The sequence below is a fragment of the Pseudopodoces humilis genome, chromosome 8 (assembly GCF_049639895.1).
Source record: "Pseudopodoces humilis isolate 2021_Gansu_Grassland_sample_001 chromosome 8, ASM4963989v1, whole genome shotgun sequence".
In the NCBI taxonomy this organism is placed as follows: domain Eukaryota; kingdom Metazoa; phylum Chordata; class Aves; order Passeriformes; family Paridae; genus Pseudopodoces; species Pseudopodoces humilis.
In genome coordinates, this window is record NC_142207.1 from 29,942,477 (window position 1) to 29,967,423 (window position 24,947).

Sequence of the window (24,947 nt, forward strand, 5' to 3'; positions counted from 1 at the left end):
AAACATTATAAACTTTTTATAAATGTTTTATAAAAAAACATTTTCCTGCTGCTGGCATGTCTTAAAGGTGCTATGAACTGAGTAAAACCAGCACAGGGAGCACTTGCTCTGCCCTCCTGGCCACAGGCTGGTTGGAAGAGCATCCACAACCAGGGCACTCCAGCTCGATTCCTGCTCTTCCAGCTGCTCACTGAAGACTCACATCCCCCATCCCAATCCCAGGCAAAGGGACTGGAGCAGCTGCAGCTGGAGAAGCCACGTTCCTGCTAGCCTGAGCTGATGAGACACAGGTGGCAACCAGCCTGGCTCTGCAGCATTATGGGGAGATGAATTCACACTGGCAGAAAAGGTTTTTCAGCAGCCCGGGGCCTACAACTCACATAGAATTACATTTCCTAAATGGAAACAGTCTGCCACAGCACTTGCAACATGTGCTTTGTGCAGGACTGCTTGGTTTTTCATTCTCTGCAACATTTGCCTATCCCTCATCTTTTGGAGGTAATTCACACACAAAACCAAAGCACCCCCTATCTCTTAACATTTAGAAACCAAATGAACAAAAAACACACTTATGCTTGTGATTTATTCAGTGCAGCCTTTTAGCTGTAGTTTTTATCAGGGTAGTTATGATTTAGTCACGCAGAATAAAATTGCTATTTAAAATTATTCTTGCCTTTTAAATCAGGACCTCTTTTTACCTGAGCCACATTGAGTGTTGTTGAAACTTTCTCTTGTTTGGCCTCAACTGTCCGGAAGCTGAAAGCTCTCTCCAGTACAGACTGGTCTATACCTGTCAACTCACAGATTTCCTTGAGTTCTAGCAAGAAAAAGCAAACTGTAAATACAATGAACCCTTTCTTATTATTGCCTTTTCTTCCCCAAAACTACCAGCTTTTAAAAAGTGATATTCCCCCAAAATGCTCTACAACAGAAGTGTTCCCCTTTCGCACTCTCTCCCCACCACCCTGCCAAGCAAAGTTTTTAAAAATATGCACAAAGCAAGGAAACAGAGCTACTGGTTTTGAAAGCACTTTCTATCCACTTATTTTTGAGAAGAAACTTTCCCTCCATTTATAGCAGACTATTTTTCATAATGAAAAGCTTTCAGATGAAAATGAACTTTCAAAATACATCAGCTGCAAAAATATCACCAAACGAATCTGACACTAAAGACAGAGATACTGCAAAAGAACAAAAATCCTACACTGCAGAAAAAACAAGCAGCTTCATAAAGGCACAGGACCATTTAACATTTTAGAATAAAGTGCTAATAAAGTGGGGAGAAAAAAAATAATAATTTTTGGAATTTCAAACAGAATGATTGAAATTGCCCAGAATGCAGCCCATAGCTGCCTGAGGATGAGCTCTGGAAACAGTCTAATTTAATTCATATGTAAGGATATTGTATGTCTGCAGAAACAACAAAATTAATAATGACTTCAGACAAATTAGTGGCTTTCCTCCCATCACTAATCTCATCTTACCATTTTTATCTTTGATTTTACTTTCATCTAGGCCATTTGCACGAGATTCAGGCTTAAATTCGATATTTCCCAATTTCAGAACGGCTGCCACTACTTCAAAAATCGACTGTGTTTCATGATCCATAAACCCAACAATCTGCATTGCATTCTGGAAAGGGGACAAATAAAATTATAAGATAAAAGCATCTACATTTAAACAGATCATACTTGAAAAATCCCCCATTTATCTGCCTTAATTACAAATGGTTTATGAACACTTCTGCTACTGAAAGTACATGCTATAATTAGTATGCTAAGTAAGTTTTTTAATACACAGGAGGTGTGAAAATGGAGCTGGCATTCGGTCCAGTCCATTCCTAGGACTCATTCAATATTTGGGTTTCTGAAACATTGTACTTTTTTTAGCCACTTAATTTAGTTTGTAACCCAACCCAATTTTTCCCAGTCAGATGAACAGGTACTCCTGTCTTATCAGAGCAGTCACTTTTAGAATCCATATTTGCATACACTGGGTAACAAGGTCCTGTATTCATCTTGTTCCTGAGTACAACCAAACAAAAACATGACAGCAAATCATCTTGAGAATCATCCCAGTCCTCTTTTTCTTTCCTCTTGGACAGCATCACCTAGTCCCTAGGGCTCAGTCACTGTTGTCCTAAGCCACTACAAAGTATAACTTCTCCCAGGATTTGACCAAAGCATCTGGGCTTTTTTTTACCTCTTCTTTTGCTTTCTTTTTGCTTGTTTGTTTGGGAGACATTTTTTTGGGTTTTTTTAATTCTTTTTTTTTTGTATTCCTGTAAGAATACTCCAGAAACTTGATCCTATTTCCTAGCTGTATCTACATTTCCCTGTGCAAACACGCTCTATCCCAGCATGAAGAGTGCCAGCACTCAGAAAAGATGGCACTCCCAGCCCAGCCCTGCATGAACAGACAGCCCAAGGGCCATAAGAATCCTGCAGTGCTGTTGAGTGCACAACCAGCCCCTGCTCCTTCTTACCCTGACTGTTCTGAAGTTTGAAGCATCATCCACTCCATTCACTCTGGCAGAATCAAGGCCCAGGTAGTTGTATCTGCTGAAGTCCCTCTCCAGCTTGAGTTTGCCTAACAAATCAAATAAAAATGTCATTAGTAATAGCACTCTTGTTTGTAGCAATTTTATCCCAGAATCAATATTGTCAGGAATAGGTTGTTATTACTGGATGTTCTTCAAGGATCTTCTAATTGTTGGCCTTCTGAATCTGTTTTTAAATTTGTTTAAAATTCATTGCTAAGCCAATTCTGACTCAGGTATCTGGATAATATCAAAGCATATGTGGACTTCACATATTACCAATGACACTACCACCAATAATTTGAAAAATGAGGCCATATCACACTTCCCACAAAATATTATGTATGTGGAATAGCACATTAAGTATAAAGAAAACTCATATCTGAACATGGCACAAGAGCAATACTCACAGAGAAACTCTTCCGATGCACCAGACAGGATCTGATAGAAAATGTGGAAGTTTCTTTCACCCCTTGGCTGCTTCACAACACGAGACTTCTCTAGCAGATCTAAACAAACAAACAAAAATCTCACAGGTCAGGGACAGACTGCTGGAGCAGAACCCTTTAAAATGAATATGACCCTCCATCATTTCCTACTTCATTGCTTTATATCACCATCAGCAAACCAGAAGATGGTTGGTATGAACCTTATCCTAGTATATCATGCATCTCAAGTATTTCTTTGAGCTAGGGGCAAGCCCAGTGCTCTGGTAAAGGCTGCAGTCTATGAGCTGCAAAGAGAATTCAGGACAGGGAGGCAATGTGCTCCAAAAATGTTAACTGATTTACAGTACCACGACCAAATTAAGATTTGGAGAGGATAACTCTGTGGGTGAAAGTTTGAAGAGAGGCAAAATGTTACCAGGCTAAGTGGAATGAAAGATGGGTAAATGAAAAGGAGAGACCTAAAAAAGAAAGCATTTAAAACAAACAATCTTGCAGCACTTTGTGATCCTCAGGTGTATCAGACTATGAAATAATTCCCAGTGGGGCTGACAGAAGCTGATATACTTAAACCAAAATGGAAAAGCAGCACTTTGAAAAGCATCACTGCACTGATGGAGTAGCTTGACAGGAAGACTGCTCTCAGCGACAGACACGTTCCTAAGCCTTGCCCACGAGGACAGGAATCCAGGCAGGCAGCATAAGCAGACTGACTTGTAACACCTTGCAACCACTTCAGACTCAACATCATATTTACCACAGAGGTGACAATTCAAAGCTTGTTCAGCCTGCACTGCACTGGAAGGCTGTGGTTCACAGCACTCCAGAAGGAAGAGGAATGCAATAAGAGAACAATGTAGACAGGTATCAGTGTGACCTGCTGGTTTTGTACAAAACTTATGCTTTTTTCTTCATTTCTCAGTAGCACAACTACATTTTTCCAGATAGCAAACACGTAATTCCCATGTGTTTCTCTTAAGCTACATATATTCAGTGACATGGAGACAGAGACATTCAATGCCTCATTCCAAGCACACAGCAAAGGAACTTGTGTAATTTTGTGGGTGAAAGTTACTTTAGAGCCTTCAGAAGGGTCTTTATTTCCTATTCCATTAGAAGGGAGGTAATTGCAGTGGGCAGCACAGGCACTGTATTTCTGCCTGTAGCCAGCAGAAATAGAAATGCATCTGCACTCCTCTGCTCATGGAGGGATCCCTGGGACAGATCCACCCTGCTCTGGCTAAGACCTACACAAGTCTTCCGAGTCCCTCCTCCTAAAGCTCCCTCGCTAAACTGCAGCAAGTCAGGTTCAAAAATTACTTTCTGCTCCAATAATTAGCCAGTGACAACACTGACAAAATTCAGACAGTATTATTAATCTTGATTGGCTAATAGTAGGACAAGTTCCAAGTATTTACAGGCTGAGAGTGGCTGATCCCCCCCATCCAGGTGTTAATATATGGGCTGGGAAAGGCAAGGTGAGCAGCAGGCAGTTCAGAGCTGTGCTGGCTGTGAAGGTTCTCCAGGCAAGTGTTGGAACAGATTGCAGCCAAATTTAATCTCAAAAAAATAAACAACTTCAGCTCCCACAGTGGCTACACACACTCCAGGAAATGGCTGTATTCTCAAAGGATATTGAAGCAATGTGGTTTGGCTTATTTGGGTTTAAAAATATTCTACCTATAAATTTACTCAAATGCTGTCATAAAAGCCCAGCTACACATCCTGGCAAAATATTGTATGTAAGCCTTCTAATTATATGCATGCCTACAGCAGATTTAAAAAACAGGTTCCTGAATGTATGTAAAATTAGTTATGTTTAGGAGGATAATTGTTTTTTTCACCAGTTTTTCTCATTTATGTACTTTCAGAAGCAGCAAAGTTATCCAATTCACAGTTTTCAAAAGTCCTAACATTGCCTATTCTGTCAGCCTTCATAATTGAGGAAAAAAGCAGTCACTGTCAGAAAATCAGGTATTTTCCCTAACAAAGCAGCTGCTGCCAATTATTTTTCAAACCTGTGTTCATTGGGGCTTTTTTCCCTTTTCTTTCTGTTGACATGCAGAGTGAAATCAGACTTGTAGGACAGATCCAGACCATCTGCCCACTTCTTCAGAAAACTTCTTCCCTCTGTTTGCCCTAATTAGCATTTTAATGAATCAACCACATATATTTTTCTTAATGCACCCACTCACTGCACTGCCAGTAGCTTTTGTGTTAACCCCAGCCCAATTGCCAGGTCTGTGGCTCCAGCACTCAGAGGAAAGACAAAGCTGCACCTCCGACTGCTGCACGTGGCCCCTCGGTGATGGTGTTGACAGTGTGCACAGATGGTGCTCATCTATGTGAAAATCCACAGAACCAAAAACCCCCAAACTCTCTCTGCATTGCATTTTGCTACGTTGTCAATGTGAATTATGTATAGGGACTGCACAGAATTGTCAGGAGAGCACATACAGAACTACGTATGTGTTTATGGGTTAGGAATTGTTACTGCATTATCTAACAGCGCTTCTGCTGCAATGGGAATGTTTCACTTGTTGCATGCACCAAAGCAACAGGAAAAATTAAATTGCCTTGGAAAAGTTCAACCTTGGAAACATTTCTGTCAGAACACCCATCAATTCAGATGACTCAAAATCTAGCTACAGGCCTCAGGTCCTGAAGATTTTTTTATTATTCCTAGATATCACTGTTTAAATACAAGAGATCTGTGCAAGCACTCTGCTAAACAATTTGACTTAACATAAAAGGAAGAAAAAATAAAAGATTCTGAATACTTCTGCAAAGTAACACATAACTTTACACAATTTATTTTGGTTACTTGACCCATGAACTCGAGTGATGCAGAAAAATTTAGGATATTTGTATTTCTCTAAATATACTAGAAACTAAATCAACATTCAAGAAAGGAGTAAGTAAACAGTAAAACAAAAAAAAAAAAATGACACTACCTTGGTACATTCTAAATCATCCAGAAGTTTATTTTAGTCATACTCTCTTCAGCTGGCCATTACCAAGGAGCCTTTTAGCTGCTCTACAGCCACGTTACATTTTCTCTTTTCCTACCTTGATTATCTAGCTCTCATCATAAAAAGTCACTGATTAAAAAGTTTCTCATTAACTTTTCCCTATTATTCCCACCAAGTTCATAGTAATGTTCTCTTGGATAAACTGATCCATAATTGTGTCAAACTACTAAATGGGCAGTATGAGCATTGACAATGACTACATAATTTTAAGTGTTAAATCTTGATTGCTCAAGTGATGAATGATGTTTAAAAATGAGCTAATCAAAATGTTTAATATAGTTTGTAGTTTGTTTTCTCAAACTCTTCCTAGTTTAGGCAAAACCATTGCCTAAATGGTAGCAAATGTGCTAAGAGGAACACCAAGGGAGATGTTGCAACAAGTGAAGATTTAAAACAGAAACAAAAAGAAAACCAACAAGAATGGGTATCTCTTCCCATAATGTCTAATTGTCCAGTTTGTGCAATATTCCCCTAAGCAAAGGAGCTTTCCAACAGCAATCACGTAACAACTCAGACTGTAGATTTCTCAGTAAGTGAGTAATTACTTTTGATTTTTAAAATGAACGAACAAGCTGTAAAAAAGAATAAATTGCAAAGTTATCACTTTGCTAGCTTAAAAAAAAAATTGTTGCCTTAGATAAACATCATAGATTTCTTTCATACTGTTGTTGGAAAAGATGGCAAAACAGGGCCCTTTCTTAATCTCCTGTTATTTGGACTTTAAAGATATTTTGATGATTGAAAATGGCTTTCCCAGATCAGGCATTGCATATCCTTTACTTCACAACCTGCACCAATGTTGTCTCCTAGTTAATCATTACATCACTGAAGGGCTTTGGCAGACTAGGAAAGATCACCTAATGCTAAAATCCAGGTATTTTTCAGCAGGAAATTCCAGGTGAAACATGAAAATTTAAGACTTACAGAAATTCTGGGAAAGATATTGGAAGATCCATGCTTTTCAAAAGGTCTAAATGATTGTAAGTGTGAAACATTTTGAGTGTGAAACATTTTGTACTGTGCAAAACCCCTTCAGCCATCAAATTTAGCGTACACAAAACTAATGAATCAAGTGTGCACACAAACACTGCCTTAAGTATGAAACAGATGCAACATCTGTGGACAAAGAGTCATATTTTAGAGCTGAAAAAAGCTGTTGCAATTAGCACCTATTACTTCAAAACCAAATGCACCTATTTTTATATATGTGTTAGTCTGTAATTACAGGTGGAAAAGAAACTACCATTCTCCTCTCTCTCACCCTCACTAACAAAGTAGTTATAATAAAAAACTAAGAAGTGTATTGACCTTTTCTGTAATTTATTTCCACAGTATTACACCCAGCTGAAAGCAACACTCCAACACTGCCTTTACTCATAAATGCTCTGAGAAAAAAGCCCTCTGAGTGCACAAGTGCTGACAGGACTGTCCACTGCAACAGAGCAAATACACCTCAGACCCGATTCAGAGAGAGAAAATGAAAATGCCATTTTCCTGTTTGCAGGTGCCCTGTAAAGCAGCAGCACACCTTTAAGTAGGGACTGATGTTTGCTGCTCAGCAGTGATGGGATGCCTACAGTCCCACGTGCCAACACAGCAAGGGTCTCGGGTTTAGCAATGCCCACAGGAGTAGTTTGGGTTTCCTAAGCCCAGGCACATGAAAGAGGTCACCTGTGAATGGATGTGCTGGCTGGCAGCTGGCACCAGGACCCAGCACCTTATGTGGGCTCCAGCATCTCCCACCCATTAGGAAAATGAGCTGGGATCTTCACAGAAAGCTTACAAAAAGGCAGGACAAACAGCTCGGGCTTACAGCACGCCTCAGTCAGCCTTCTTCACCCTCCTACTCACCCCCACACCTGCCGGCAGTGATCAAACAAATGCAACAAATGTTGCCTTGAACTCCAAGGGGAAAAAAAATCCTGACTGAAGAAAATACTTAAAGTTTGCATAAATCACAATAATTTCAAATTCTCTATTCCTAATTTATTTTCATGACTGTTCATGATGATGTAGCAGTATATCAATTTCCTTGGAAACCAGCACAGTTGGAAGATCTGAGCTGCCATGTAATGTAGATGAAATGAGACTGCACAGATTTTACACTGTTCAAACACAACATTATCTTCACTTTGGGTACATACCAGTTCTGAATTTATAGATGCCACAAATCCCTTCCAGTTCATTATTTCCATTTTGATTTTACTCAAAAGGTTTACCCTTCTGTTTATGGCACATTAAACATTTAGGATCTGTCAGCTGGACATTTCCACTGGCTGCAAACTGCACAGGCAGAAAAGCAGCGTGCTCTGTCATGATAATTTCACCCTCTAACTCCATCCTATGCCAGGTTCTCTCCTCGGTTAATCCCTTTCATTAAGAAGCAGGAGCTCACTGAAGGGCAGCAGGATGTTTGGAAATGTTTGGAAATCAAGCTTGTCAGAAAACTACTGACGTTTAACTAAAGAATTATGATGTCATCTTCAGACCACAGACAGTCAGAAATCAAAGAATATTTATTAACATTTTCATAATCATACCTTCCCTTTTAAGGATAGGAAACTTCAGCACTACTTGACTTCATGTTTGATGATTTAGGAAGACAAATTCTGATTTTGATTTAAACCAGAGTAAATTCTGAGGGGTGTAGAAGAATTTAGGCCCCCAATATCTTCAGAATGATGATGCCTCACAGAAAAAGAAATGTTTGTGTTGCAATGCAATGCTGCAGATTTGTGGAAAAGATCTAAGGCAACACAACCAAATTGCTTTGAAAATGCAGAGAACTTAAAATCTCTTTTAAAGAGAGATGGATGCACTACCAAATTTTGCAAACATTTAATCAAAGATGAGCTATATTAACGTGCTGCTACAGGAACTCAATATTTGCCTGTGACAGACCCTGCCAAGGATGAGGCGTTTCATAGTTCAACAAGTAACATCTTTTCCACAACAGGGCTTACACATCAGGTCTTTATTCTTAAATTGACATTAATCTCCTTGCTATTATATATTTATTATATGTGACAAGACAGAAAGAATGCCTAAAATAGGCATATTTTAGAAAGGTCCAAAAATATGTCTGCCCTTTGATACATATGTCATCACATCATTGCAATTACATGTAATGTTATAATTACACCATGCAGAGATTTATGGGGCAGATAAACTACAGAGCAACTATTTGGATCGTCTTTTGATATGACACAATATTTTAATTACATGACTCAGTGCAGTACTTTCAAAGACAGACTGCTAAATGTCCACTCTCACAAAGGAGGGTTCATTTTTATGTATCTATTTTGAATGTGAAATAAAAAGAAACAAATAACAGCCATTTAAAACCTTTTTCTTCATATTTAATTATTATGACTATATTAAGTTTGTCCTGTAATTTTGTCAACTGCCAAATGTCAAAGCTCATTGATAGCCATAAACACTTATATAAAGACTAATTTGAGTTTCAAGATCTACTCTGTTACAAAAATCAGGCTCTTCAGGCACAGTTCCAAAAGGTGACCTGGTCCAGAAAAAATGTCTGCCCTCTGAAAAAAGCCAAAACCTACATTTATGTGCAACATTCCTTACAGTGTTTTTAAAATGCTTATGTTATATATGGTGAGTACAGTTCACCTTGGGTGAGTCTCAATATTTCACAACCAGTAAAATGCCAGTGGTGTCAAAAGTCACATCTTTAGAAGCAGCAATTAATTTGGCTGAGTGGAGAAGTCAAGGCTAGGTCAGTGACACCTAGTATAGTCACTCACTGCCCTCTTCCTCCCCTTTTAAAAATAAGAAAACCAAACAAATATGGCTTTATATAGTACTGAGGAGGAATTTGTTTCAAAAGCTGCACTTAAACCCTCAAAAGAAAAGCAAGTCAAAGCATTCTGGGCTGCCATTCAGTTCCCAGCCTTTTCCTTCCCAACAGAGAGCTGGCCAGAATTCCTGAATTGCTACAGGTGTCACAAAACAAGCTCCAAGGCCACCTTTGCCTCGCTAAGCTCAAGAGCTGTTCATCCTCTCTCATTATAAACCTTTTCCTACACTGTGAAGTGGATAAATTCATGCAGATGGCTTTGGTTCCAAGTAAACATACTCATCTCATGGTGATCTCCAGCACACCCTTGCCAGTTACAGGACAGCATCTGCCATAAATACATGACCCATCAAACCCAGTAACACAACAGATTCCAGGGATTCAAGAATCAAAAATACCCTCAGATATTCATATGCATCTGCCACCAGCCTCAGAGACAATGTACAGACTCACACACACAACTCAGTGCCTTTGAAACAACACAGTAAATTCAATATTCATGCTTACTTCTTCAAGTCTGTTTTCACTTACTCTAAGGTACATTATTCAGCACCACAACAGCTATAAAATTAAAAAGCAGAATTTATCACATGATGGAGAGAGATTCTATTAAACTAACATAGCTGATCTTTTCAATAATTTAACCCTCTTCCTTTCTATACAAAACATTTTAATCTGTGAATATGCTGATACCAAAAGTAATACTCACAGTTGCTTATAACTCCCCCAAGTGGGTCACCCTTGAAATCAAACTCGATATCCATGTATTTTCCCTGTGAAAGCAACAGATTTTAAGATTAACATTTCTGTTTAAGAAAAACTGCTCAAGACATTAAGTTAGTTGGTTGGGAGGTTAGAAGAGTGTTCTGACAAACTCCTGACATATTTTTGAAAAACAGAAAATTATTCAAATCTTCTGAGACATTATCACAGCCAGGGATTTTTATGAAAACAGCTTTAATTGGGTCTGTAAAGCAGCCCAGTAACTTGCTCAGTTTCTGAGGTTCTATGAAGAAAATGCACATTATACAAACTTCCATCGGAGCGTCAAGAACACCAAACAATCCCTGTAGCCATTTAGGTATTGCCATGCTTATTTCCTGAAGGATGCAGGAAGAAATTATCTTGCAGGCAGCCTTCTTTTCTCACTGGGAGCTCTCAGAGCGCTGAAGGCGGCTGAAGGAGAGCCACTCAGTCTGGCCCGAAGCAGCGGCTGGCAGCAAACGCTGCTCGTAATCGCGGGACGTCTGTCCCTGAGCGTGTGCCTGCCTTGTAAAAGTGATGGATTCTTCCCGCTGAACTCTTTCCCTTGTAACTCAGGAGACCAGAGGCAACAATTCATGGGCAGCACAAGCGATTTCAATCCCAGCCGCGCTGGCGCAGCGCGTTTCCTTGACTTCTACTTGACTTTTCCACATCACAGGAGATCACTCCGGTCTTTGGATCGTTTTAATTTATTTGACAAGTGCTTAATGTAGTAACAGCTACATTTAAGAGTGACAAAAAGGACAGACTGCGCAGGAAAGGCAAAAGCGGTGCTGCTCGTATTGGCAAGGGAGTTAAGGAAGATAAAAGGTGCTGGTAGTAATTCAGCCAAATTCCACCCTCTGGCACAAACTTAACAGAGGACACTGCTCACTGTCAGGGAGGTGAGGCACTGCAACAGGCTGCCCAGAGAAGCAGGGCAGGCTCAGGGCTCTGAGCAACCTGGTCCAGTGGAAGGTGTCCCTGCCCACAGCAGGGGGTTGGAATGAGATGGTCTTTAATGCCCTTACAAACCCAAATCTAAGATTCTAAGACAAAAACAGCACCTTGAAAATCCTTATATTTATACTTATTCACCACAGTTAGGAAGAGATGGGGTTTTCTTTATTTTTCTATTTTACTTTTTATTACAGAACATAAAAACCAAGCACTTTACACTGACTCACTTTAAGATACTTTCTAATTTACTGGGTATTTTGTCAAGATTGGCTTGACTCTACTTAAACTCTATTTTCCTTCCTGTACTGCCTTGTTCAAGGTTAATTCTGAGCTGATTCAAATTTCAGAAATAAAAAAATTAAATCAGATAATTAAATTTTAATTTCCCAAGGACTGGGACAGCTGGGTGTTTCCAAAAGTATTTTTAGCTCAGTGTTTATAAGCAAGGACTTGAAAGGCAAAATAGCTGTTAGTTCTACTTTGTCCTGGAAAGACTTATGGGCTGTCTGCTCATCATTTCTGTAGTGTCATGTCTGATAATTGCAGTCTTCCTATCCTTTCTATTAAAAAAATAAATTAAAAAAAAACTCTACAGGTGCCCCAAATTTTGGTCTTGCCCTTGTGATGAAGATTTGCTCTGTTCACAATCAGAGGCAATGAGCTGCAGAAGGAACATTCACAGACATGTGGAACATCATCAACTCTTGAGAATTATAAGGCAAGAGGAGGAAATCTCTCAAGTGGAAAAAAAAGCCACTCTCCAGTCTCACAATGTCCAGCACTTTTACCCATTTGCCTTAACTCACAACACACCATTCTCCCAGTGTATCGATTTCCCTCCTCTTGTCAACTTCACACATCTCACAATATTACTCTTCTGGACACAAGTGAGCAAATGACAGAGTTGTATTCAGCTTTCTGATTTTAGCAGGAGAAACTATGGTAAGTACTCACACTTCTGAACCTCTCAACTCTAGCATCAACTTTTCTGGTTTTTTAGCTGTCAGTTCTGATAATTTCTCATTCAGATTCATGCCCAAAAAAGGTTAAATTCAACCAGTTGATTATAAAGAATTTAAGCAAAAAAAAAATAACATTACAAATGTTCATATTAAAATTAAAATTGAAAACACATTTTGAAACATTACGGAAAGCAAATGGGAATCTAAAGTAGTAATCTTAACCAAAAAAAAAATACATATGAATGGAAAACAAGATCACATGGAAAGCTCTACTTGCTAAGCAGACCAGTTGCTGGACACATGGTCTCTGACACTAAAGCCATCAGTGCCAGAAAATTAAAGAATCCAGCTGCACTCTAATTATGTTTTCATCCAATCACAGGCTGCCATATCCTAATTTTGTTTTTCTTTTTTAGCCTCTGCTTCAATATTCAATTGAACTCTATGCCCATATCAGAAACCAACAAGATTTCTGGCAAGGAGCTGAAATGTCTTTTAAGAGGTATCTCTAATAGTGCCCTACTAACATACTGGAGAGGGAGAACATGCTCCTGTGTACAAAATGAAATACTGATCGCTGCTGAAGCTGGTTACCTTCTTCAAGCACCACGGTCCTCAGACAGCTACAACAAAGCTCCCCAGATTATTCCTTCCCTCTTTATGGATGCCTTGATGGTTGATACATGGTAAAACAGAAATAGCCAACAGCACAGCACACTCCTCAAAAACGACTGAAGAAAATACTTACAAATCTAGAGGAGTTGTCATTCCGCACAGTTTTGGCATTTCCAAAAGCTGGTGAAAGAGAAAAACAAATACAACAAGCAAATCTATCAGTAAAAAAAAATATTTAAATGCTAAAATACCTAGGTCTGCTTATATATTTAAAGGAACTACAGACTTCTGAGAAACAATGCCCTGTTCATTGTATGGGCATCAGTCACTGGGGACAGAATGTGACAGACATGATCACAAATTACAAGAACCTACAGAAGTCCAAAGAAGCTGTGTCTCAACACTTGCCCTGTTTATAAAAGCTAAAGAAAAACAAGAGGAAATGGTTCCACAACAAAACTGTACCCACATTAAGCATGTATCTTTGGGGTTGGAATCAACAAATTCATAATTTTATTATCCAGATAATTTTAAATCCAGGAAATACTTCTTCCTCTTAATTTCAGAAAAATGTGCCCTAGTTCCCAGAATATGTTAAAAGCTGGAGGCCAGAAGTGAGGAAATTACAGAATGACACTTGAATGTCAATCAGCTGAAATCAGTCAGATTTACAATGAAAGTCTGTCTTCAGTTTGACCTAAACTAACTTTCTGAAAAGCTTGGTTCGAATTTCTTTAGCTCAAGTTTTATGACAATGAAAATTCTATGAGAAAGGACTTCCCAGGGCTGCATTCAGATGGACAGACACCATCTTAGAGCACGGACAAGAACTCAGACTGGAGGACAATTCAAGCTCTAAAACTCACACATTGTCAAAGCACATGGAGTCAAACAGGAGTGTCCCCTCCATCATTAGGCACAGCACTTCTACTTCCAACAAGAGAATTTATTTATCCCAGTATTTATTTAAATAGCATATATATATATATATATATATTTGAAGTTCAAGTCAAGTCAATGTTTTTTGGACAGAAATAAATACATGCCTTTAGGTTTCCACAAACTTGCATGAGTGGACTTATTCTTGACCAAGAACTAGAGCCAAAATGAAAAGTTTGTTGATCCTAAAGGCCGGGATAAGTGAAAGAATTGTTTTTAAAATCTTTATGCCCTGCAATAAATCATCTTTTCAACAACCAAATCTCTGAACTGCATTTTCTTAAACACAGTGCTGAACAGTAAAGTCATTTATAACTGCATGGAGTCAAGCACAAATGTTCCATTATAAAGCATGAGACACATTCCTTGGTTTTCCTAAAGTTCATTGTTTCTAAAAGTTAATTTACAGTAGCAACTGTAGTTTAATAAAAATAATCCCATAAAATAAATTATGCATATGTAACATTTATGTCATTTTCTTGCACTGCAATTTGACTGAAACAGAACTACATAACCAAAGAAAAATAAATCTAACCACAAATGCTTCATTTGTCTAAAACCTGTATAAGCAGCCATGCTTGCTCAGATTTTATTCCTTATGGAACAAGCCAGTGTCCAACCTTCCAAAAAAGCTAAACAGGCATTACCAGCAGATCAAGTAGAACAAACAGTACCTTAAAATGATAATGCAGCCTTCAGTAAGCTTAGCTGATTCCTCTTGCATTAAAACAAAGCTTCACAAACCAACAAGAAATCAAACCCATTTGGCAACCCCTCAGGAACAATTGAGCTTTGGCAAGAAAAGCCTCCATACCCCCCATGCCATTTCTGTCTAGATCTGAAATCTGCTTCCAGAACAGTGATAAAACAGCACAGCTCTTCTCTGTGAACCCAAAACAATGGCAGGTTGCAATCCCCCCATTCAGCTTTAAGGGGAACACACAGCTGATCGTCAAAGAAAGGCTTATCCAGCACTTCTATTATTCTTAAATGTCAACATTTCATCTCCTTTCTTTAAAGTCTTTGCTTACAATTTCTGTTTTGTGGACGAAGATCATGTTTTAACCATCCAGTTCCCCACTGCTCTCTGCTCAATTTCTTGCATTTCCTTTCCTTTTTTTTTTTAACTTTTCCCTCTGTCCTCACTTGCAGAGTCCTTGTCTCCTATAGGCTCCAATTCATCACATATAAGCAAGGCAATAAACATAACGTTGACACACAACAGTCTTTGCAAACACCACATATGATCTGGCCATAATGCAAAATTGCCTTTTGACAACTGACTTTGTCTCAGCACCACAACAGCTTTGTACATTATGGGAAAGACTGAGCCAGGAGTCGACACAATAGATCTAAATAAGTCAATGCTAACCAAGGAACTTGTGAAGGCAATTATTAGATAATGGGACAGAACTGCGAGCTTTGAGGATCATCTATCCTATCTCCAGAAAAAAAAAACAAAACCAAAAAGGGAAGATCCTGTTTCTGGCAATGAACATCTTTAAATTAAAATTACTAATTAAAAAAATAAAAGTCTTTAATGGGAGAGCAGGAATGGCAGCTGTCAGGAAGAACAGGCCAATAGTCACCAGACCCAAGAAACAATAAGTCTCAGGGAACAACAGGCATGCATATGGATTGGCTTAGTTTTTTCTAAGATCATTTCTTCACCCTTTTTCTTTCCTAAAAGAGAAATAATGCCTTACAGAACTTGTTTGTTTACTTGAGACTATAACAATATAATTTGGAAGGAAATGAATCAGAGGGATTGAACTGAAGTCAAGTCTTTTGATACAGACAAGCATCATCAAGGCAGGGTTAAGAGAGGGTAAGCCCACTGAGAGCAGCAGGAGGAGGCTGGGAAGTGTGACCTAACTTCCTGAGCTCTTCCTTCATGAGGGAAACCATCTTCTTCCCAAGAAAACCTACACACAACTGAAGAAAATCTTGCAGATGTACTGACATGAAGCATCTCCTATGGTTTTGGACACCAAATAACAATGAAACATCATCAGACACAGTTTTCCAAACCAGCTCAGCTGGAACACCAGCACACCCACACAGCTAATATGCTGGCACATACTCTGTGAGATTCTTACCTTCAAGGACTGGATTTGACTGCAAAAGTTGTTCTTTTACTTGATTAACCTCTGCCCCTTTTCCACACACAGCAGCTACATATGACATGACAAGTTTGCTTGCCTCTGTGGGGGAGAGACAAATAAAACAGTGATAAGCATTGGCAAAAAGACTGTAATATGATTTTACAGACTAAATCTCCATCACATTTTCTCAATGCCAGACAGGAACTGTGAGCACATTCATTTCAGTTTTCACCTGCATTGTTGTACCATCTGGAAATGCAGAAGGAGCATACCCTGCTCTGAAACCCATGCCACTACACCAGCTAATTATCTTGATTTAAATACCAAGAGCCTCCACCCAAGCTAAAAAAAAAGCCACCACTGAAGATACAGCACATTACCTGCTCCTTTTCCATTTAGCCTCAGTAAGAGGTATTCTTCAAGGGAAGAACATTATCCCCTGCTGACACATTGGAAATGTTTTAATCTAGCCTGAAATTAAACAGGCTCAGGCAGTTTCAAGACATAAAATTCAATCAGTTTATATCAGCAGATACACAATAAGTGCAAACACACAACACTTTTATACGTGTAATTACAACTCTAATCTACAAGCAACTGAGTAACTGCAACATCACATAATGTGCTGCAGTCTGGAAGTAAAACCAACAGAGAAAGTGAAGCATTCATTTAAACAATAAAATTAATTTGGAGATGCTTTTAAGAAAGTCTGGAATAATTTTTGTACTCTCGAAGTTGGGTTTATATGAGTGACAATCACCCATGATAGAAGCAAAAATTATATAATCCATCCAAGCCTTAAGTTTTTGCTGGTCAGGAAAAAGCAGCTGGAAAATAATTTTGTTTATAAAGAGTCTGTGATGGCTACTATGATGCAAGACAGTGAAATTTGAGGCAATATCGGCTGATACACAATGTAATTACAAACAGCTGGAAACCCTATCAATTCAAGACTGTGGTCATAAAACAAAATCATTATATTTGTAACAGATCTTCAGAGATCTGTTACAAATTTAAGGGTCTCATTTTGGGAAAGAACTGACAAACGAGATGTTATCCCTTGGATTTTTATTTTTTCCTATTTAACCAAATTTGTTTGTTAGCATTATATCACTATCCCATGCTGTAGAGGAAACTGAGCAAACCTGCCACACAGGAAGCAAGGAGCAAAAACTATAGGTGTGTTCAGAAGGCTCCCATCTCCTTTATTTGTGTCTCAAACCCAGCTCTCATTTTTGACTCTGTTCCCTTCAGAGCTTGGAATTACCAAATTATTTGAAATATTTCCTAAAACAGTCAACATCTTTAAGCACAGGCACTCAATCACTGAGAGAAACATTCATCAAAGCAGAAAAAAAGCTATTATAATAGATTACACACAATGACTTCAATACAGGCTTTGAACATCAGTAAAGGAAAATAAAGGCCCTTTCTCTTATTAGGAACTCTGGCCCAAGAAAGACATCAGGAAGAGAGTTATCACCCTAACATTTCAAAACATTTAAATATACCACTTGTTCTGGTGATGTACCACGTTTTCTTGCCCAATATTACTATCAGTTAACATTAAAAACACACAGAGAAACAAGGACAGAATTGGAAGTAAATAAAAAGACCCAGCTGATGCCAGTTCCGTTTCAGTTCTTCCAGGACAAAAAATGTCAAATATTCTCATTACCAAAAATCTAAAACACAGTTATATAGTGTATCTATACTAAGAAGTTTGTTTCCTTCACTCCAGAAACTTCCTACCCTCTCCTCCCCCTATTTTGTACTTACCTTTATAAAAAAGGAATAATTCATATTATTTCCCATATGGCTATAAAATTACAGAACAGTCAAAATCTCTATACAAATTTAAATCTATTATTTACACATAGAGAGGTTCAACAGCTCAACCTCTGATTCACCCTTCAGATGAATAAATCAATAATAAGTGTACCCCAGTTGTATGAGGTACTTGATAATTCACAGTTTGTGAGGAAATCGAGACATTAAACACCACCAGTGCAGGACTCTTTGCTAAAGTCTGAACTTCTAGACAGTTCTAGACAGACCCTCAAATAGTCATATTAATAAGAACTTGGGTTTTTCAGTCTACACTTCTACTGAACATACTTTCCTGTCATCAAACAGTAAATAAGGATTATATTACATGACTTCCATACCTCTCAATTGGATGCCACTAATCAAAGAGCACCAAAGATGATGCCTACACTTTATATGTACACAAAAGCCTTGGAAAGCAACTTCCTGTTACCTACTTTGAGTCTTGCCCAGAATAAGCACACAAAGCCCCACATATTCTGAGATGCAAAGGCAAAATCTCTCAAATTACTTGGAAACAGATGTATGCCTTCCTACCCGCTGTCTCTTTTGCAAGTCACCTCTGTTTTAAATTGGTGTCTTTGAAAATAACTGGCTTCTGTCTTTTTTAAGGTCTACCTAAAATGTACTGCAGTTACACAATCCTCACTTGGTTTCTAACCTTCCAGTTTAAAAACTAGCAGTCATTTTCAAGGAAATGTCAGCTTTGCCTAAGAAACTCAGTGTTCTGGCACACAAGCCAATCTTAGCTCTGCAGCTGAGCACAGTGTGCAAAAGGCTGATAAAATTTCCAAAGTAATCAGCTACAGTTATTTATTTTCCTTAGATAAAAAGCATAATCCAGTTTTTAAAGGCATGTATTTATTGAGAGACAAGTGGAAGTATCAAGTCTAGAAAATTCAAGAGCATTCAGTTTTCCATGTCTTCAAGTTTCCCACCAGGACAGCCTAGATGTTTTTTGGCCCTTGCAATACTCCGGGACAAGTCAGCATTGCTTTGGTACAACTCTGGATACTGATGAGGACACTGCACTAACATGACATGGGACTTCAACGTGGTGACAGTGTGAAAAAACACTATTTTACACAAGTCCATAGCTGCAGCAGCAAGTGTGGCAGCACTGACTTTCTGCAATGCCCAGACACAAAGAGTTACTGACATCTCTAAACTCCTATGCACTCCAGCTTCCCTCTGCAAGACTCTGAACAACCCTGAATGGTTTTTAATCAGATCCTCACTGCTCCTTACCTGTTTTCCCAGCTCCACTCTCTCCTGTAATAAGGATGCATTGGTCTTTGTCTTGGTCCCTTAAAGACCTGTAAGCTTCATCAGCCAGAGCAAAGCTGCAAAGAAAGAAAGAGACAATTGAGAATAAGGAAAAAAAAACAAAACAAAACAAAAACCCTACCAAACACTGACAGTAATTAAAATCTGACCTTCACACACCTAGGGAGAAGAAAAAAAAACCAACAAAAAACCAAAGGTCTCCAAGTGTTAATGTTCCATAAGTGGTGAAGCATTCACTTTTCTGAATATAAAGACCCTCTGAAGCAAATGGATACTATTTCTCAGAGGCTTACTTAGACCTTCAGAAACAAGCAAAGAATCTTGAAGTTTTCCTAAAGACAGCCAAGTCAAAACAAAATAATAGAATTTAATGGAAGTGTAGCTATCCTTCTTCATTGAACAAAATGTCATACTCTCCACTGAAAAAATGTCAATGCAACATCAGGGCATGGCTTGTCTGAAGGTATCTCTAAAATAAAGGAAAGAGAACCCTGAATAATAATTACACCATAAGCCACAATTTCTACTCAGTAAGAATAAATCTCACAACCTGAGCATTTTAAGCCTTTGGATAGAGCTGGACTTGTGCATGAATATGAAGAATTATTTCCTACTAACTGTGTTCTTAATCCAATAAGCGTGATGTCATGTAGGGAACCTAAAGAATATAATAAGAACCAACAGATTTCCTGTACCAAAAATGTATTTTCCTGGAGCTCAGGATATCATGACTCTGAAAGTCCTGGGCTGCAGTTTGAATCCAGATGTGCTCTGCTGCCATGTAGCAACATATACTTTGGAGAAATGCAGATGTTTTACTTATATTTAGCTTTCTTTAGTAGTAATTTTAAGACATAATAAAGATTGTCTTTCAACTGCACTTTTCAATTAATGGAATGAGGTACTCTGGAAACTAAGCATTTTCCCTTGGAAAAACTTAAACAAGCAGTATCTGAAAAAGGACATGAAAACAAAATCCAAATAAAAAGGCACACGTGCATAACCCAATTAAAGAAAAAATATGATATCCAAACACGGCATACTTTTACATGAAATAAACAGATGTTCAACAGACCAAGAGCTTTGTTAGATTACTGCATCTAGTCAGATATTTAGTGTTTATATATACATATCCAAAAATGGATATTGTTTATTATTTACAGCAAACAAACCACGTATGAAAAACAGAAATGAACTCTCAGGTCAACATAAGATGCAGAATCATTGCAGGTTCAATGCACTTTTTAGAAACTTGATCCTTTATTTTACAACAGTTCAGGAGCTTTGCATTCAGCTGATAAAACAAACAGATCATGTATTTGTTTGGGACAACATAGGTATATGGTGCTTTTTATTTTTCCACAGGCATCCACAGCTCCTTTACAAGCAAGAAAAGAGCAAGCTCTGTCATGACAGCAGTTATGGGGAGCAGGAACTTCACAATGCAAGCAGTGGGAGACACACAGGGCCTCTTCTAGAGGCTCCTATTGCTGCCGTTTGAAAGTTTCAAATATTAAACCTACAAATACTAAAATTAGTCCCAACTTAGAGCTACCACTGTCCCTTAGCTTCAGGCTTCTCTCCCCAAAGAGTTCATGAAGAGCATGACATGTCTCCAATTTATTATCAGGTGCATGTGCAACACCATTTTTTCTACTTCCTCATCCCTCACCTGTATCAGACTCATCTCACATTTGCTTATTTGGGTTTTGGTTTTGTTTTCCTCTTTGGCTTTATGGTCACATCAGTTACCAGCCCAGCCCCCCTGCAAGGGACCCAGGTAACCAAATAAGCGGCATTCTGAAAGATTTGGAAAACAGGGAAATGAAATACCTTGCAGCTCCTTTGCTCCTAAGCAATAACACCCTCCCCTCCCTCTCCAGGGCCTGCCAAGGATGCTCACGCCATGGTTTCCACCCTCTTTGTGTCCCTCCCATCCTCTCTCCTGCTGCACATCTGCCTGCCCAGCTCCATGACCCGCCCAGGGCTCCACCTCTCTCACTGCTTTTCTCCAGCCTGCTTTGTCCAAGGCACTAAATTACCATTCTCCCCTCTGCACAGATGGCTGGACCATCCACTTAACACCCGTGATCAAAGGTCATTAACTCCTTTTGATACGCATCCCACCGAACCCGGAGCAAGACTGATCTCTCAAACCCTAACACCGCTGGCTGATTGAAGCACTTGAACTCAGTAGTTCAGCTGGAGGTGAAAATGTGTTTACGAGAGAGTAGCAGGCTGTAATGTTTTTAGCATTGCAACAAAGTCACATTGTGATGTGGCCAACATGCTGGAGAGCTAGCAAAAAAATTATAAAATATTCTGCTGCTGCTGCTGAGAGACCATGACACAATTTCTGGCACCCATTTTACTGTTTGGAATCCAAACTACAGTAGCAATAACACTTTACCAGACGCTGTTACGGGACACATTTAGGAAATTAATAATATTTGCTGAAAGTTGCTGCAGATATACTTGCAATTTGAAAAGTACAACAACACTCAGAAAAACTTATTCCAGCACAGATCACCTTCCTTTTTGCAAGGAAAAAACTTAAAAGCAACAGGATGAAGATGAAAGAAATAAACAGCACTGAGTATTCATGGGCCACATGAGACAAACTTTAACAATAATGCTGTGATTTCCACATGTTTGACTGAGGGAAACTGTCTTTCAGCAAGAAGATAAGACTCTGAGACACTTTTCAAATTTACAGACTAGATGGCTCATTCTGTGCCTCTTGTCCTTCAAACAAGCTTGGCCATCAACTAGTTTTTCACTTTTGAAACAATTTTCTTGGCAGTAGTTTCACACTTGAAATCAGCATCAAGCACAGAGGAAGTATTCTCTGTTGATATACTGAGTTACGAGTTAATCAGCTTAGTACCCATTCATCTTTTCTAATACGCTGAATTTAAGTTTCTCAACAGCCGCTGTCAAAATGTATTTAACTGTGTGATGTATTTATTAACTCTGCCTGCACTGCATAGTTAAAGACACAAAATCATGCTTTTTCTCCTTCCTCAACAGAAACACTGAGAGCCTAACACTGAAATGAGGTTTCTGAAGTTGGAGGAAAGAGGGGGATTTCATCCAGTTCTGGTTCAATCCAATCTAGTCAGAGATTTTGTGCCATTTTATCCAATCTACACAACCCACAAAGCCTAATATTCCACCAGGGTATCAAATATTATCTACTACAGACAAGAGAAAAAATAAGTCAACTCATTTCAAAAGCAGTTTTGCATAAGTACTTATCAAAAGTGACCCAGTAGAAGTGTTGCAAAATCTACCACTGATATTTCAACCACTGTTCCAACAATCCAGTTGGAGAAGGAATAACCAAGAGTCAGTCCATTTAAACAACTAAGACTCGTCTGTCTGGCACTGCGAAAGAGCAATAGCACATTTCTGTCAGTCTGAACAAAGATCTTTATCTCAAAGAAAAAGAGAGATCTCTTCAGATGTCATGCTGACTGTCTTGGCTCAACATTACACCTCACAGTCCTTCCTATCTATTATCAACATCTATCTTTACAGTAACAGAAAACCCAAACAAAACCAAATTTGAGTCTTTTAGTTCAAATTCTTGTTAAAAAAACAGAATTTCATGCTCTTCCCTATTTGTTAAAAAAATAATTTCATTTAAGGTCATTTAAGTTGAACACATATTAATGGTCTATAGACCACAAGGAATCTTAGCCTTTTCCTTTTAGCAACATGAAGAGACATGGCTCTGTGAAGTCAACATTTGCAACCATGAATTTAAACCACATACCACTCTTCGGGCCATCTCACAATTACAGAGCCTAAGTAAAATTTTAGAATAGTTTAAAAAGCAGTTATAAACCATGTGTTTCGAATTAGCTGATGAGTGCGTCAGCAGCATCAGTTACCATACCTTATAATAAGCTCTCCTTTGATTTTTAGGTTTTCATGGAGGAAGATGACATTCTCTTACCACAACAAACACAGAAATATTTACTGGAGTTCTCTTTTAGCTAAGACTTAAGTATAGAAGCAATTTGAAATCGAAATGCCGCCCACACCTAGCTCAGTAAGAAGGCTCTGCCTCTTTATAGAAAGTTCAGCCACAGGCTCCAGATGGCCAGATCCTTCGCAAAGTCCTAACCCAAAAATTTAACAACGGGAAGCAGCATAGCCCTCCAAGGGAGATTTCCAAAAGGCTCTAGCAATTTCCAGCATCTCAACAGCATCTCTGTGCTCAAACAGTACGCTGGGGTCAGGAAGACACAACAGCAAGGTTCCCACCTGCTCACCCTGAAACAAACAGCAAGTGCTGCACTTGAACACTCCAGATTGCACTCACAGTTACAAAAGCCATAAAAATCTCACTCTTATAGTCAGAAATTTACTTCTCAGGAGCAGCTTTTCTACCATCTTTTTCCTATAAGCCAAACTCACCAGGATCAGTATTTGCCAGATACTGGTACTTTGTGCTACCATTTTCATTCTTTCTTTCATTTTCCCTAGCATTCTCAATTAAAAGTAACTAGTAAACACTATTTTAAATTCTCTCCAATTGCTCTTCTCATGCATTAATAGAGTGAATTCACTTCTTCACCAGCTGTTGCTTTGATTCAGAGATCCTTGGTTCCCATTTCAGAACATCTATTGCTTAATCTTGGCTATTGGCTGACAACTTGTTTGCTACTTTCAAAGGAAATGAGGAAAACCTCTTTTCTTGACTGCTCCAATTCCTCATGAAGCAGAGTCCTGGTACCAGGGCTCAACTGCTCAGGTACCAGGGTTCATTTCTGCCCAAACATGTCTAAACACACTGGCAGGATGCTACAGGCCAGGATGCTTATCAAAAACTATAAACAATGCTAGACTAAAAAGAACAGCAGTAATACTTAAATTGTGCATGCACTATTAATATAAATTTTACATAAAATGCAATTTAATTATTTAAAGTTTACTTAAGATCATCATATAATTTCCTTCCTTCTCTTTCTGAATGCACAGAATTGCTCAGTAGCAGGGTAAAGGCAAAGAAATTATTTCTTTCTCTCATGACATGCAGTGGGAAAACACCAGAATTACAGTTTGTTTCAATATGAAAATCCTAAGCTAGGAAGAGTCTAAGCAGATTTTATAAAGTGCTTTGAGGTTTTACGTTGTAAATCATCACTATTTGCAATATATATTCCCCCACCCATTGAAGCCCAGTGGAAAATTCACCATTCAGGAAAAACAACTGTAAGAGATTATTTATAGTATTAGCTCATAGTGCAGAATCATTTAATTGCCCTAAGGATAAAAAAGTGTACTCCCATTTTCCATAATTACAAACTGTCTCATGTTCAGCACTTTGACACACTTGAAAAGAAAAGGTTGATTAGCCTGCCACTGGAGTGAATAAAGTAACAGCTGAATTGATGGAGCATCAGCTAGGATAGACCTTCACAGGCAAGCAGCTGCTCTTTCAGAAACGCCGATTGGGGGAAAAAAATGCAACAAATTTAAACACCAGGATAAAGAGGTGTACTAAGACAGATGGGAAGCCTTTGCTCCTATTCATATATTCATTTTTATTTTCCTGGTGAGCACAGACACCTGTTTTATCAACAGCACTGTGTGGTAATACACACAGCAGAAGGGTACCTCCTGCACAGGCCTTCCCACTTGGTTATTCACGTGAGCCACT

The 24,947-nt window shown here is 38.7% G+C and overlaps 1 protein-coding gene across 5 annotated transcripts in view; it reads right to left on the reverse strand.

Moving 5' to 3' along the window:
• MYO1B (myosin IB) overlaps positions 1-24,947 on the reverse strand; it is a 105,330-nt gene that overhangs the window by 38,744 nt on the left and 41,639 nt on the right. For all 5 annotated transcript variants that reach the window (XM_088058780.1, XM_088058778.1, XM_088058777.1 and 2 more), the window contains exons 4-11: positions 19,238-19,332; positions 16,157-16,261; positions 13,252-13,298; positions 10,547-10,610; positions 2,950-3,048; positions 2,486-2,589; positions 1,485-1,632; positions 699-817 (exon numbers count right to left, since the gene is read on the reverse strand). In XM_088058780.1, coding sequence (XP_087914906.1) covers positions 699-817; positions 1,485-1,632; positions 2,486-2,589; positions 2,950-3,048; positions 10,547-10,610; positions 13,252-13,298; positions 16,157-16,261; positions 19,238-19,332 — 781 coding nt within the window. The remainder of the gene's footprint in view (positions 1-698; positions 818-1,484; positions 1,633-2,485; positions 2,590-2,949; positions 3,049-10,546; positions 10,611-13,251; positions 13,299-16,156; positions 16,262-19,237; positions 19,333-24,947) is intronic.